Here is a 16,322-nt window from a genome sequence, read left to right as displayed (position 1 = left end):
TAGTTGTGATTACCTAAAACATTAATTTATATGAGTCCAGTTTACATTTATATATTGTGATTATAACAAACTATTGTCAAAGGTTCTTCATATTTTTTTAAAAATCAAATAATGGTTTCTTTCGGAAGACTGTGTGGAAAGTGGTGAGTGAGACTGAGTGATGTGATAAGAATTGTTAATTACATTAGGGTAAGATATTTTCGGTTTGCGAGTAGTCAGCTAACCATATAACTTCAATAGCATATTCTAACTCTTAATCTGGTTAAAGTCATTATATACGTCGCATATATTTCGTGAGACATGTGTATAAGTTGTCGGTCAATCGTTGTATTGATGATATATACAAATACACCATGAATTAGTATACACATGGCTTTTGTACATATATACACGTCCTTACGTCACATCCTTTACGGGGTAGATAGAGCCAACGGTCATAAAAAGACTGAAAGGCCTCGTTCAGTTCAATGATGGAAGTCAGATTCACATAGTGACAGGTTGCTAACCAATCGCCTAAAAGCACAATTCCTAGTTTATTTGTCTTTCAATTGATTGATTTTAACAATTAACAATGAGAATTAGGTGGTACACACAATGTCAGTTTTTCGTGTGCAAGACCAGCATTGAAGCTGTAAAAAGCCATAAAAAGTACCACATCCTAATTTCTCAATCCATGACCCTACTAAGGATTCCTTTGGATGTTTGCCCTATTGTGCTCTCGTCGGCAAATAGTAGGTCTTGGGAGTCGGATTGAAACGAAAAAAACGTGGTCTTTGTGCCGTAAGTATTGGAGAGACTCGCACAATGCCTGACACTTCCATAGTGTCGCGTATTGACCAATCGCTTTGTGTATTTAGATGATATGATAAAGGCTTGCATGAAAACTTAGTGAATATGTATTTGTACGTTTACGTCTCTTTCTGAGTTATAGGGACATTTGTCGGGGCGGTCTTTCTATCCGCTCTGACTACCTCGCAATTGGTAAAGACGTTGTACTCATACATACATAAAATCACGCCTATATCCTTAAGGGTGTAGACAGCGCCACCATTCCTGAAATGACTGAAAAGCCACGTTGAGCTTGCTAGCCCATCGCTTACAAGTCAAATCCTACGCTTATTAGCGTATTCCTTACTTGCCTTATACGACATCCCTGGGAAAGAGATGGAGTGGTCCTATTCCAACTAAAACGCCGGGAACAACACACATTATATATGAAAGAAATATAACGTAGAGCGAAAATTGCTCAAATGAGAATAATGAAAATAGACTCCATAATATAAATCGTGCGATATTGTACAAAGCTATTTATAGCGACAAAGATGCTTTAATAAAACGTTTCAGCGAGCTGTTTCGTCTCTATTTTCTCGAGTATAACATGATTTGTCTAGTTAACAGTGAAAACCGTTTGTTCATAATCCTGTTGTTCCAATCCCGTGACCGTCTTTGCGAGAACAGTTTATTATGAACTAGCTCTTGCTCAGTTACGCTCGCGTGCATAATCGTTTATCGCAAATCGCACGGGAACCGTTCCTTTTTAAAGGATGATTTTTTTTATCAATGTCCTTTTTTATAGGGATTACCTATATCTCTTATCTTTGGACCATAATTTTCTTAATCAACGGAGAGAGTCTTGTCGAAAGAGCTACGATTTTGATTAGATTTTTTTTTAATTTGAGTTCTAAAAGCAATTCTACAATATTGCCTTAGTTTAGAAATTGTCCTTTGAATTTCAAAATGTGGAAGTGCCACTTAGGGATAAAGTATTATTTGTTGTAAGGAATTAACATTAAATATTGTTTAAATGCTAATCAAAATCCACTAGTCGTTAAATGCGAAAACAATGCATCACTCGACGTTTATAACTATATGAAATCACCAGATCATAAATGCATTGTACTATAAGTGATAAGAACGCACGTGAGCGTAAAAATTCAGTAGCTGAAGGCCTCCGCATGGCACAGTCGGGTGCTTAGGAAATGTATTTATCAAAACTCATTATTATATTCACAGTGTTACGAGTAACTGAACAAGTTGGTGAGAAAGCAACAAAAGCCTGCCGAAACTATGCTCAAACAATGTTAGAATGCAGAAATATTTTACACCCTGAAGCAAGAGTCAGAGTTCCGGTAGATTATCTACTATACCCTCATATGGTTCTTATTGGATTCAGACATGATGCTACGGATGTACCCGCTTGGAAATGCGGTGGATCACTGATAAGTGACAACTGGGTGTTAACTGCAGCTCACTGTATAAGCGACCCCGCCGATGGACCTGCTAGTGTATTAAGAATAGGAACAGCCACGTTCGAATTTGACGAAGTCGATGATTTAGCTCAAGAAAGGGATGTGGCTGAAATCATTACTCATCCAAAGTTTAAACCACCATCGAAATACAATGATTTAGCGTTGATGCGAGCTGAACCGAAATTTATGCTGTCAAGAGATATAAGAATAGCGTGTCTTCAAGTGGATGAAGAAATACGTAGTTCTAAATTGACTGCGATCGGATTTGGAGTAACATCAGTTGGTGACCATGCTGGAAGTCAGACTTTGATGAGGGTCGATGTGGAATTAGTGAACAATACGATTTGTAATAGATCTATGAGACCTTTAATTAGAAAGAGGATTTTGGCTGATGGTATAATTGATGACCAATTGTGTGCTGGTGATTATGAGCATGGCGGTAAGGATACGTGCCAGGGTGATTCTGGTGGTCCTTTGCAAGTCATGGATGAAAGAGTGAACTGTATTCATACATTCCCTTTGCATAAAATAGTGGGTGTGACGTCTTTTGGGAGGGATTGTGGTAGGAAGTGGGCACCTGGGGTGTATACACGAGTCTCGAGGTATGTAGGTTGGATAGAGAGCATAGTTTGGCCCTGACGTGAATTTTATCTTCACGGTAAATTAAATAATTATTTGCTTTAACATAATTATGTATATGTTGTAAAAAAATTGAAATAGAAATAATTATTTTTTGTACATGATGCAGTGAGTTTTTGTTTTTTTAAAGCATTTCTTTTATGAAGACTACTAGGCAAACGTTTTCGGATTTTTTTTGTCAGTGCATTGATATTTTGGCAACATATTCTATTTTTATTTACTTACAATCCTATCCCAACTTACCTTTAAAAAATGGTGTAAACACAAAAGTAATTTGGAATTTCGTTTATTACCTCCTATTAGGTACTACTTCATTAATTTCGAAAATAAAAGCCCCGTAGACATTCGCGATAAACGCCAACTAAAAGCCGCTGCCGAAACTAGTTACATCTAATTCAGTTTAAAAGTTAACCTTTTTCAAAATTACTGCGTTAAATTCTCCCTGCATTAAAAATTCCAGCAAAATCATGGAAGTCTAAGCCATTATTCAAATTAAGCAGTATCAGGTTTAACACGCCACAGAACATTAAAGGTGTAAAGATAATCTCACACTTACCATTCACGGGACATGTCGGGAACATCCGAATATAAAGGATAATGCCTCTTACCTGTAACAGAAAGAGATTTAAGTACTTTATGTGTTTGGAGACGTGTAAAAACAATAGCGTTAACAGGGAATTTCACTCCCTTTTTTTGTTACGATTTTTTACATTTCATACATACAATCACGCCTTTATCCTTACTTTGTAGACAAGGTCCAAGACAAGCCCCAAATCTAAGGTCACGTTCAGCTATATGGCTTAATGTTGTAATTGAGATTCAAATAACGACATACTGTATTTTTGTGTTTTTTCGCATGTACAATAAAGATATTACAAAGAAACAAACAATTATAACGATTTTCAAAGCTTCCATGTTGGTATGGAAGCTAAGGCAGAACATATTGTGTACCAGCTGCTTCTGTTCCCGTGCAGATAGGCAAAGCTAATCAAAGGAAAGACTTTATATACTTGGTATTCTTCTTTTAGGCGATGGACCAGCAACCTGTCACTATATGAATCTCAATTGTATCATTAAGCCAAATAGCTGAACGTGACCAATCAGTCTTTTCAAGACTGCTGGCCTTGTCTATCCCGCAAGGGATATAGATGTGATTTTATGCATGTATGTATGTGAATAAAATATAGGTTAGTTAAATAGGTTCGACCGATATAAGCTACTCGTAGAAGACGAAACATACAAAAATATATTCTACGGCATTATAAAATAAATCATAGCCAAATTTCCTTTTTCCTCTGTAATAAATAACTAAACAGAAATACTGTTAATTTCATATGTTCCGGCGGTTAATATGTGTTGATACATATATCACAATCGTTTTGGAATTTGACCTAAATATTCGCGTGTTATAATGAAATATCTCATATTTTTGTATTAATCTTGTGTATAGTTTTGTAATAGATTTAGTTATAAATAGGTTATCTACAAGGTGTAACAATGTTTTAATTGGTCTGGGACTTGGATGTTTATCTATTTAAGTATTATAAAATACAATATCGTTGAGTTAGTATCTCTCGAAATAAATCTCGAACTTATTTTGAGGCAAACTCGATATGCGTAATTTGTTCCACATTTATTTATCTATTGTAGTAACAGGAACGTTACCGATTACCCGTAAAAATACGAGTCTTATTAGAAATTAAATACATACATACACATACATATAACCACGTCTATATCTTTTAGACAGAGCCCACAATCTTAAAAGACCGAAAAGCCACGTTCAGCTTTTTGGCTTGATGATAGAATTGAGATTCAAATAGTGGCAGGTTGTTAGCCTATCGCCTAAAAGAATCCCAAGTGTATAAGCATACCCCTTACTTTTTACGACATCTACAGAAAAGAGATCGAGTGGCCCTATTCTTTTATCTATAAGTGCCGGCAACCACACAGCACCATAACCTAGAAAGTAAATAATATTAATAATATGTTGAAAATCATAAACACACCTGTGTTGGATCCAAGATTATGTGGCTGGATTCAGTCTGCGATGGCTGGTCGCTTATCCCCTAAATCCTAGGCTTAAAGCTGAGGTCTGTTTGATAGCGACAAGAGGAGCGATTCGTATCAAGTGTTAACTGATTTTAAAGCTTCGCGTTGCATTATATATATACTATTTATAAATACTACAAGTAAGTATTAAACGCGCACGTTATCGCCTATAAAAGATTCGGAAGTTTAACAAAATTCGTTGGCAGAAACAAATTTTTTTTTCTTCATTAATTGACCAGCGTGAAAGCAAGTATGCAGATATAGTTCGTCTTTCATTATGTTCTAACTGTGATTTAAACCTGGAACCTTGGGTATCACACGCAAGCACTCTACCACTGCGCTGCAAAGGTCGTCAATGACAGAATAAGTCGCTTTACGCCATCAAAGGGGCTGAAGCTTTACGGATGATATCATCATATCGAGGCAGCGTGTTCTCTTCCTACCTTCTTACAAAGTTTTTATCCTACACGTTGGCTGTATGAAATATGAGGCATAAAAATATAATTTCGTATGTCTATTATTACCTTCCATATAATATACTCGTACATACATATATGAATCTTCAGCAATTTGTGACTAACTGATAAAATATGTTTGCTCTGTTTAGAATAGAATAGATTTATTTTCAACACTGGATACAAGGTATCACTTATTGACGTCACGTCACTTAAATCTAATAATCTCGGTAATTAGCAATGAAGAATTCGTATGGTGAGCTTTTGTGCGCGTATTAGGTAAGCAAGCATGATTCTTCGTGCCGTGTGGTTCCCGGCACCAATACAAAAAAGAATAGGAAGGCGACTAAGGGAAAGGCTTACAAACTTGGAATTCCTTTTTTTAGGCGATGGGCTTGCAACCTGTCATTATTTGGATCTCAATTCTATCATTAAGCCAAATAGCTGAACGTGGCCGATCAGTCTTTTCAAGACTGTTGGCTCTGTCTACCAAACAAGGGATACAGACGTGACCATATGTATGTATGTATGATTCTTAAAAGTCGAGTAAACGCATATAATGCGATGACAATCGCGGTGTTGCCAGATCTAAAATTAAAGCAAATCGGCATTGCCTATTAATTAAGTGCCCTACACCCTTATGGGGTAGGCAGAGTCAAAAGTCTTGAAAAGACCGATAGGCCACATTCAGCTTTTTGGCTTAATGACAGAATTGAGATTCAAATAGTGACAGATTGCTAGCCCATCGCCTAAAAAAAAACAAGTTTTTAAGCCGATCCCTTAGTCGCCTTTTACGATATCCATGGGAAAGAGATGAAGTAGTCCTACTCTTTTTTGTATTGGTGCCGGGAACCACACGCTGGAATTGATATAAATGAAATTGATTTTAGCTGTTTGTAGTAAATCAGTTATTCAATTTGTGAAAACAGGTTCACGAAGTCGTGGGCGAAAGCTAGTTTATTATAATAATAAGGGATTTACGACTAAAAAAAAGAAGTAGGTACATAACAAAACATAATTGAATGAGTTAATCTAAACTTGTGAACATCGCAAAGTTGAAATTGTTTGAAAGCTTAAAAAACGCAAGCGTTTTCACTTTATTCTTTTGTAATTTACGTAGAACTTATGAGAAATAAGCTTATAAAAGTCATCTTATAACACAAAAAACACAATTTGGAACTTACACGGACGAAATGCGTAATATTCATTTAAACTTTGGACGGGACGGGACCAAAGACGGATTTCAACCGAAGAAAAATCGTGTTTATACTAAGATACCTCAATATTATTATAAACTAGAGGCCGCCCGCGACTTCGTCCGCATGGAAACTCTATCAATCCCGCGGGAACTCCGGGATAAAAAGTAGCCTATATGTTATTCTGGGTCTTAAGCTATCTACATACCAAATTTCATCGTAATCGGTTCTGTAGTTTTTGCGTGAAGGAGTAATAAACATCCATACTGACATCCTGAAAAACTAGAGAACGCCCGCAGCTTCATTCGCGTAAAACGAAAAAACACGGCGATTGCCTAATTCCGGGAAACCCTTTCTAAATGCACCCCTAGACCACATAATGAAACCTACATACCTAGTCTCAAGTCTCTAAACCCAGTGGTTTTGGATGTAGGTTCGTTGTCATTCAATCACTCAGTAACGGAAGAATTTTATATCTAACATATAAAATTCTCGTGTCACAATGTTCGTTCCCGTACTCCTCCGAAACGGCTTGACCGATTCATATGAATGAAACTTTGTGAGCATATTGATTAGGTCTGAGAATCAGCCAACATCTATTTACCCCTTAGTGATAAGGGTTGTCCATCCTTAACATTTTTTTTTAACTAGAAATTACTTAAAATTATATATATAACAAAACAACGTTTGCCGTCACAGCTAGTAAATATTAGATTCCGTGGTAAAACAAAAATATATTGTATTATAGATATACAAGTCTGAACACCGCTCCGTCCGAGTTGAGCTTAAAAAAACCTAGCCCCTTTTTATCAAGGACGATTTTGCCCATTTTTATAATTGCCAATCTGCTCCGAGCAGCCAGAATATCCCAGAACAGATACCCTCCGTAACGATTAAAAATTGTGAAATTTAATTATTTTTATACAACGCCCGGGGTATAAAAATACCGATATAATCGAACTTTGTCATTTACCGGTTAATTTATTTTTTTCACCGAAATCATTGTGAAATATCTATAATGACGGCCTCTGTGGTTCAGCGGTAGTACGCTTGTCTGTGACACCGGAGGTCCCGGGTTCGAATCCCGGTCAAGGCATGATGAGAAAAGAACTTTTTCTGATTGTCCTGGGTCTTGGATGTTTATCTATATAAGTATTTATTATAAAATATAGTATCGTTGAGTTGGTATCTCGTAACACAAGTTTCGAACTTACTTCGAGGCTAACTCAATCAGTGTAATTTGTCCCGTATATATATATATTTTAATATCTGAGTTGTTCATATTTTTTGTTATACGATATTTTTTCGGATATTCGGTTCGCGGAATTTTTCCCGAATTCGACGGAATGGAAATTAACTTACTAAAACGTAGTTGAAACGGAAAAAACAAATTAATTATCCAGTTAATAAATTGATAAACTTGAAAAAAGATTCGTGTTTCAGGAGATGAGGTTAGCAACCTGTTTCTATTTGGATTGTCATTAGGTCATTGATAAGCAACCTGTCACTATTTGAATCTCACTTCATCATTAGGGCATTCATCATCTTCATCATCAAGATGGACAAGGCTTTCATGTCTTATTGAAACTATTATCTCTGCTCTGTCTGCTGAAAGACGTTTATGTATGTAAGTTTTAAACGGAAAAGTAGAAAAAGACTGAGACGGAGAAAAAGAACCCCGATTTTTATGATATAGCAAGCACATAGACAGACAAAACCTTCATTATTAACAACTTCCTTAAATTTCCCACGGTATTAAAGTCTCGCGCAAAAGCATATACACCTATAACATACATACATACATATGGTCACGTCTATATCCCTTGCGGGGTAGACAGAGCCAACAGTTATGACTGAATGGTGAGACTGAAAGAGAGTGAGAGAGAAAGACTGAATGGCTACGTTCAGCTTTTTGGCTTAATGATAGAATTGAGATTCAAATAGTGACAGGTTGCTAGCCCATCGCCTAAAGAAGAATCCCAAGTTTGTAAGCCTATCCCTTAGTCCCTTAGTCTTAGCCTTTTACGACATCCACGGGAAAGGGATGGAGTGGTTCTATTCTTTTTTTCATTGGTGCCGGGAACAACACGGCACTATACACCTGTAACTTAACAAATTTTCCGATAGATCGAATAACATGTGTAGAAGCGGCACCCGAACATTTTAACGTGCGTCGCAATAGAATTCCGAACATCAAGTGCTAATGAAATAACTCGGTTTAATCACCCGGCCATTGTCCGTTTTGGACCGTTCGATTATCCGGTACTAGGGAAACTCGATTCGTTTTTGAAAATCAATGAAAGGTTGCTATTTCGACCACTGTATCCCTTACCCATGGATGTGGTAAAAGGCGACTATGGGATAGGCTTATAAACTTGGGATTCTTCTGCAATTTTATCACTAAGCCAAACAGCTGAACGTGGCCTTTCAGTTTTACAAGAGTCTGCCCACAGTTGTACGTAGACAGAGTACAAGCTAAAACATACATATATATGTAAGTATGTATGTTTTACGTAAAAATGGATATAATAAGTATATACATTTTGTGGCAAGTCAGGTAAAGGGTACCTACCTGGAACCGCCGAGCTTACTTAGATTGCGAAAAGAGAGTTATGAATGTGGATGAAGCGAAAGATGTGTGCTCCCTGCACACATCTTTGGCTTCATCCACATTGGCCAATGGAAAATTGTAGCCTCTACCTACCCCTCTGAGAAAAAGGCGTCATTTTATGTATGTATTTTTTTGTAAGTATAAATAAAGATGTAATTATGACCTACATACTATACAAATACTGATAAAGGCTTTAACTGAACGACTGTCTGAGTGACTGAAGAGCAGCCGAAAGTCAAAATTACTGGGTGTTAAGAAGACGAAATATTAAAAAAAACGATTCCCATGAGAACGGGAATTAATCTATAGTTAATTCTACACGAACGGAGCTGCAAGCATAATATCATCTAAGTACAAATAAACGTAATTAATAAACACGAACAAAATCCCACAATTCCCACGCGAAATAAGGGAATTACCGACGAAGAATTGCAAAGCCAATCGCATAACTGTTGAACAATTCGCAAATCCTACCGGCGGCGTCCGTGTCCAAACAAGATTAAACCCAGTAACAACATTTAGATAATCCGAAGATGGAATATTTAATTAAAATTAATTCAGATATTTAATTAAAATTAATTCAGATATTTAATTAAAATGGTATGGTCCTGGTAAAGGGTCAGGTCAAAAGTACCCGAAACCGCCGAGCTTGCATGTAGTGAGTTATGAATGTGGATGAAGCGAAGGAAGTATGCAGATATCGTGGCAAGTGGAAAGAGGTAGTCTCTGCCTACCCCTCCGGGAAAGAGGCGTGATTTTATGTATATATGTATATATGTATGTATGTCATTTAGTGCGCCCCTACTACACAAGGGATCACGAGAAAGACTAGAGAACGTCCATAGGAAAGAGATAGAGTGGTCCTATTCTTTTTTCTATTAGTGCCGGAAACCACACGGCACTAATGTTAGGAATTCCACTAATAAGGCGCGGGGCTTCGCGGAGCCTCGTATAAATTAATCTGATTGTTATCCGATCCGGCCTATTACATAGATTGTGCATTTGGCCCTGGCTTCTAATAGGGCTGCCTCGCAATTGAAAACTACCCACATTATTGTTATTTACATCCATAAAATCACGCCTTTTCCCGGAGGGGTGGGCAGAGACTACATCTTTCCACTTGCCAAGATCTCTGCATACTTACATACATACATATAATCATGTCTATATCCTTAGCGGGGTAGACAGAGCCAACAATCTTGAAAAGACTGACTGGCCATGTTCAGCTATTTGGCTTTAAGATAGAATTGAGATTCAAATAGTGACAGGTTGCTAGCCCATCGCCTAAAAGAATAATCCCAAGTTTGTAAGCCTACCCCTTAGTCGTCTTTTACGAAATCCATGGGGCAACCTGTCATCATTTGAATCTCAATACTATAATTAAGCCTAACAGCTGAACGTGGTCAGTCTTTCAAGACTGCCGTCTCTGTGTACCCCGCAAGGGATATAAACGTGATCATATAAATTAATGAAAAAGGAAATAATAAAAGAGTTATTAATGTGGATGAAGCGAAGGAAGTATCCAGAGATCGTGGCAAGTGGAAAGAGGTAGTCTCTTGCCTACCACTCCGGGAAAGAGGCGTGATTTTATGTATGTATGTATGTAAAAAGGAAATAATAAAGAATATGAAATACATTTAAAGAATCAGCAACCCTGTGAATCTATCCTGTCACATTTGAATCCAGCGGTTTGGCGGCGACCCGAGCTGAAGCCAAATTGTTTTAAATTCATTGCTGCCGTTTTAGTCGATGGTCGTCGTTATTAGTAAACGCTTGATTCGGACAAATACATACATACATATCATCACGTCTATATCCCTTGCGGGGTAGACAGAGCCAACAGTCTTGAAAATATTGAAAGGCCACGTTCAACTGTTTGGCTTAATGATAGAATTGAGATAAATAACGCGTTATTTTTTATTTCGAATTCAATGGATATTTGATCTGAAAGTAACATGATTCGTTTCGGGGTTTTGTTAATTGTTTCGAATATCATAAATAAAGTATTTTGTTTATCTAGTAAAAAATAAAACTACAAAAAAAAGTTGATGATATAAGTTCATCGTTAAGCTGAACGTGGCCTTTCAGTGTTTTCAAGACTGTGGACTTTGTCTACGCCGCAAGGGATATAGACGTGATTATGTAATATATATGAGTGGTCAGGACTTGACGAACGTGCCTTGATCAAATTAAGGACGTCCTGGCAAAAGGTCAGGTCAAAAGTACCCGAAACCGCCGAGCTTGCATGAAGAGTGATGAATGTGGATGAAGCGAAAGAAGTATGCAGAGACCGACTATTTTAAAAGCGGACCGCACTGCCCCTCACTTAACACACATTTAGAACCACCAAAGCTGAAACCATTCGCAGTGGAGTGCAAAATCTATAACGGGATTAATGGGATTAATACGGCTTTTACGCAATATTACGTTCGCAGTAAAAATGGTGCTTCATTCGAAATGATAGTAAACAAATACGCTGCGCCGCTGATAGTTTTAATGGAATCCATTTTAATGGATTTTAAACCGAACTAAGCCTCTTTATATGCGACGGGCTTTTGACCGCGGCTTTACTTGGAGTTCGTTTAAAAAAAACCCCAAGAAGAATATGGCAAAAGGTCAGGTCAAGGGTACCCGAAAGAAGAGTGGAGAAGTATGCAGGGATAGGGGAAAGTGTAAAGATGTAGTCTCCGCCTACCCCTACGTTCCGAGAAAGAGGTGTGATTTTATTTATGTATGTAAGAATATTAATAAAAAAAAAATATGAAAAGTGTCAAAGAAAACCTGAACATTCGTAAAACCCAACTTATAAAAAATCCGAAAGTATGTTTGTTTGTTGTTTCTTCACGCGTTATCTACTGAACTAATTTTCTAGTAATTTTGCGTATAAATAATTCAGAGTCTGGAGAAGAAAATAGGGTCACATCCCATTCAAAACTTAAAATCGTGGGATTTGCGAAAATCCTATATTATTTGTAGGTGGCGCTAAATTAGCGCGGGCGACGCTGCGTGTAAAAACTTGTGACAAATAAAATAGCGAATATGAATCGTTTAAAATCCACTTCTGTGCGATCTACGTTATGTCGGATTTGAAGGCTTTTTGGCTCGTTCGCCAGAAAATTAGTCTAAAATTACAATCCGCCATTTTGAAAGTTCGCCGTTCGTTTTAGATAACCGCTCATATTGAAAAGTGTTAGTCAATTGAAAATTTAAAGCTTATAATCAGATTCAGAAGTTTCTACTTGAGTGAACAAGTGGAATAGCTATTATATTTATATATGATATTAATTCTTAAAAATCTTGCTCCTATAAATAGTGGTAAAAGTAAAATTGGCTATTTGCAAAATGTAAGAAGTTTTACAAAAATCTCTTTGAATCTCAAGCCATACAGCTGAACATGGACTTTTTTCTTTTCAACAATGTTGGCTTTGTCTACCCCGTAGGAATAAAAACGTGATTAAGTATATGTATGTATATGTATAAAAACTCACCGATGTTTTGTTATAAACCTCAAAAATAACGTTAACAACAAAAAATGCTAAAACAAATTTTATGAAAGATTACAAAAAAGATTTAGTAGTCTCTGCAAACAAAATCAGAATGATTTTTTTAAAGTACATAAACCGTTTCAATACACGTAATATTCACTTCTTATTTATTTCGGTTACAAAAAAATGCAAGATTCCGAACTTTCGCAATTTATTCCAGCTCTGAAAAGCTTGTCGAGTGGCAAGTTTCTGGCCATACTGAACTTCGGGACAAAACCACGTGTTAATTAGTGTACCTACAACTTTACACGACATTTATTCATTCAATATTGTATATTTATTCATTTCGACGTGTTAGCTATATACATACATACATACTGTTAGATACGTTAAAGCACTCTATAAAAAGTAAAACTTAGATATGGAAATAAACTGGCGATGCTCTTGGGATGAAGTAAAACTGCACGTTGGTTTAACTTTAAATATGCACTGTAATAAACCGCTGAACTTATTGATACAATAATGTTAAAACAATTTGATTTGTACTGGATATTACATTGTAAAAAAGAATGAAATGCACACTTAAAAATTTTTGTAACTGGCCAGTTAAGACACATTCTGAATAAAACAGAAAAGAGGTTGCACAATACAAACTATATTAAACACATACGGTCACGTCTATATCCCTTGCGGGGTAAACAGAGCCAACAGTCTTGAAAAGACTGAATGGCCACGTTCAGCTATTTGGCTTAATGATAGAATTGCGATTCAAATAGAGACACGTTGCTAGCCCATCGCCTAAAAAAGAATTCCAAGTTTGTAAGCCGTTTCCTTAGTCGCCTTTTACGACATCCATGGGAAAGAGATGTAGTGGTCCTATTCTTTTTTTTATTGGTGCCGGGAACCACACGGTATATGTATAGTTAGGTATCTATCGAGCCAATTGTCCCTGAAAGAGTCCACTGATAGTCCATATTCCTGTCACTATTGGAATCTCAATTCTATCATTAAGCCAAATAGCTGAACGTGGCCATTCAGTCTTTTCAAGACTGTTGGCTCTGTCTACCCCGCAAGGGATATGACGTGACCATATGTATGTCCTTTGAAATGGCTATGACTATGTGCAGCAGTACGGCTTAATGGTAGAATTGAGATTCAAATAGTGACAGGTCGTTAGCTCATCGCCTGAAAGGAGAATTACAAGTTTATGAGTCTATCTCGACTTTTACAACCTACACTGTCTTTCTTTATTTTATTTATTTATACATTAAGGAAAAAAAAATTGAACTTAAACTAAAGAGAAATAACCAAAGAGTTTTCTGAGGACGGTTTATATCTATAAAGGCTACCCGTGCGAAGCCGGGCGAGTCACTAGTGTAGAATAAAGGGTATCACTTATTGATGTCAAATATTACTTACGATTCCAAAGAGTTATCACTTTAAAAAAATATAACACGTCTTTATCACACAGTAGACAGAGCCAACAGCCTAGAAGACTCTAGCGCCACGTTCATTTGGACATTTCAATTGATCAAATACAGTAAGTCTAATTTTACAACAACGTGCAATATCTTAGAAAAAAAAACAAGATATATTAGTTAAGATTATATCAACCACCTGTTTGCACAGAGCAACAAAACTGACAGAAAGATCGATCAGGGCGGTCATCAGTTACACATGTTGGTCCTGATTTATTGGACGTGCCGTTTCTAATACTTTGCTATGTCTGCGGTATTCGTAACGATCATATATATCTTTTTAATTGCTTGTTTTAATTTTATTTTTGGAAGCCACAATCTATGCTCTATTTAATATAAGTTTAGGCATAAGATCAGGTCAAGATTACCCGAAACCGATGACCTTGTATGATTGGAATTATGATGATGAAGCGAAAGAAGTATACAGGGATCGTGGCAAGAGGAAAGATGTAGTCCCTGCCTACCCCTCCAGAAAATGGGCGTGATTACAATCAAGAACAGTTTTTAGAATAATACTAGCAACCAACAATATTTGACTCAAATTTCACGTAAAAAAAGAAAAACATTTAAAAAAAATAAACAACACAAAAATGAAAATAGCGACAAAATGATTCCTAGTAATTCGGGACGCATATCCTTTGAAACAATCCACCAACAAAATGTTTTTTGTGCTATTCAACCGATGGCTCGATCATTCGTAAAAATCGTTCGATTCACGCGAAGCTAGTTTTTTTGTATGTGGAATTATATTCAATGAATCCTTGGATTTGTTTTTTATATTATTTTCTTTTATAGATTTTTATATCGCAAGTATATAGCTTACTAGCTATTCCGATAAACGTTATTTTTCGATATAAATAATTTTTAAGTAATTTCTAGTTAAAGTGGACAACTCTTATCACTAAGGGGTATTAAAAATAGATGTTGGCCGTTTCTCAGACCTACGCAATATACTCGCAATAGTGAGAATCGGTTTAGCCGTTTCGGAGGAGAACGGGAATGAACATTGTGACACGACAATTTTATATATAAGATATACTTGCGATTCCTCTTTTAGGCAATGGGCTAGCAACCTGCGACTATTTGAATCTTAATTCTATCATTAAGCTAAACAGCTGAACGTGGCCTTTCAGTCTTTTGATGACTGTTGGCTTTGTCTATCCTGCAAGGGTATAAAACCCGCAGAGACATGATTATATGTTTATAACTAAAGTACTACAACAAATTCCAAGTCCACCCTACCAAAACATACATAATACTATTAACATCAAAAATTCGCAGCACACGTGGAACTTATAAAAACGCGTTTTGTGAAACAAAGGGGCAATATAAGGCCTTCAAAAAAATAAGGCGGGCTGCTCACGTCTCCGACTTAATATTTCAAGGCGCGTGACCTACCGTGACAGGGGTCGGGATTCTAAAATAAAATTTGTACAAAGCTGCCACTTAAGGACAAATAAGAAAGAAAAAGGAAAATACTTTTACTAGTTACTGGTTTTTTTTAATGAAGTTTCAAGTTTCAATATAACTATTTAATTGTGGATTTTCTCGTCACCGGCTTCTGCAATATAAATAGCATTTGATCGCCTAATTTTTAAATTATGAACCTCGATTTTTTAAACATATTATTTTTATATTTAATGACAAGAACTAAAATATGTTTCACTATTTTAAAAGCAATAATACCATAGCTAAGTATATGTTGAATTATTTAATTTAAATTACAAAAATCAATCACTCAATTGACTAATTCATAATGAAATACAACCGCCATCTTGTTTCGTTCGCTGTTTTTCCCAATATTTACCCAAAAGGCACCAAAATTTTAAAATTAAAAAATATAAACAGAAGCTTCCACGTTTTATTTATCCCTGATTAAGTATAAACTTGGAATTTGCACTTCGGCAATGAGCTAGCAATTTGTCACTAGTTTCTTCCAATTCTATATGAAGACATAAAGTTCTCTGTCAGACTCAATGGTTGACTAGTAGATAATGCTTCTAGCATTAAGTCCGTCAATTGTGCTATACATTTGTACTCGTATTTTGTACAGTACAGTTTAAATAAATAAGACATCGTCAGCTAATCGTTGCTTTCAAGTCTTTTAACCCTTGTATCTGTATACCCTGTTCTGGAATAAATACTTCATAAATGTAT

General features: G+C 36.3%; 2 protein-coding genes across 3 annotated transcripts in view; one reads left to right on the top strand and one right to left on the bottom strand.

Annotated features, from left to right (window-relative positions):
* The window catches only part of LOC106142769 (uncharacterized), a 537,134-nt gene that overhangs the window by 129,982 nt on the left and 390,830 nt on the right, over positions 1–16,322 (bottom strand). The window lies entirely within an intron of this gene.
* LOC106142772 (serine protease snake) lies at positions 1,980–2,888 on the top strand. Its single transcript, XM_013344654.2, has one exon. It carries the CDS (start codon positions 1,980–1,982, stop codon positions 2,886–2,888), a length of 909 nt encoding a protein of 302 aa, XP_013200108.2.

This window comes from Amyelois transitella, chromosome 25, assembly GCF_032362555.1.
Source record: "Amyelois transitella isolate CPQ chromosome 25, ilAmyTran1.1, whole genome shotgun sequence".
Classification (NCBI taxonomy): Eukaryota; Metazoa; Arthropoda; class Insecta; order Lepidoptera; family Pyralidae; genus Amyelois; species Amyelois transitella.
This window is presented reverse-complemented; position numbering and strand designations above follow the sequence as displayed.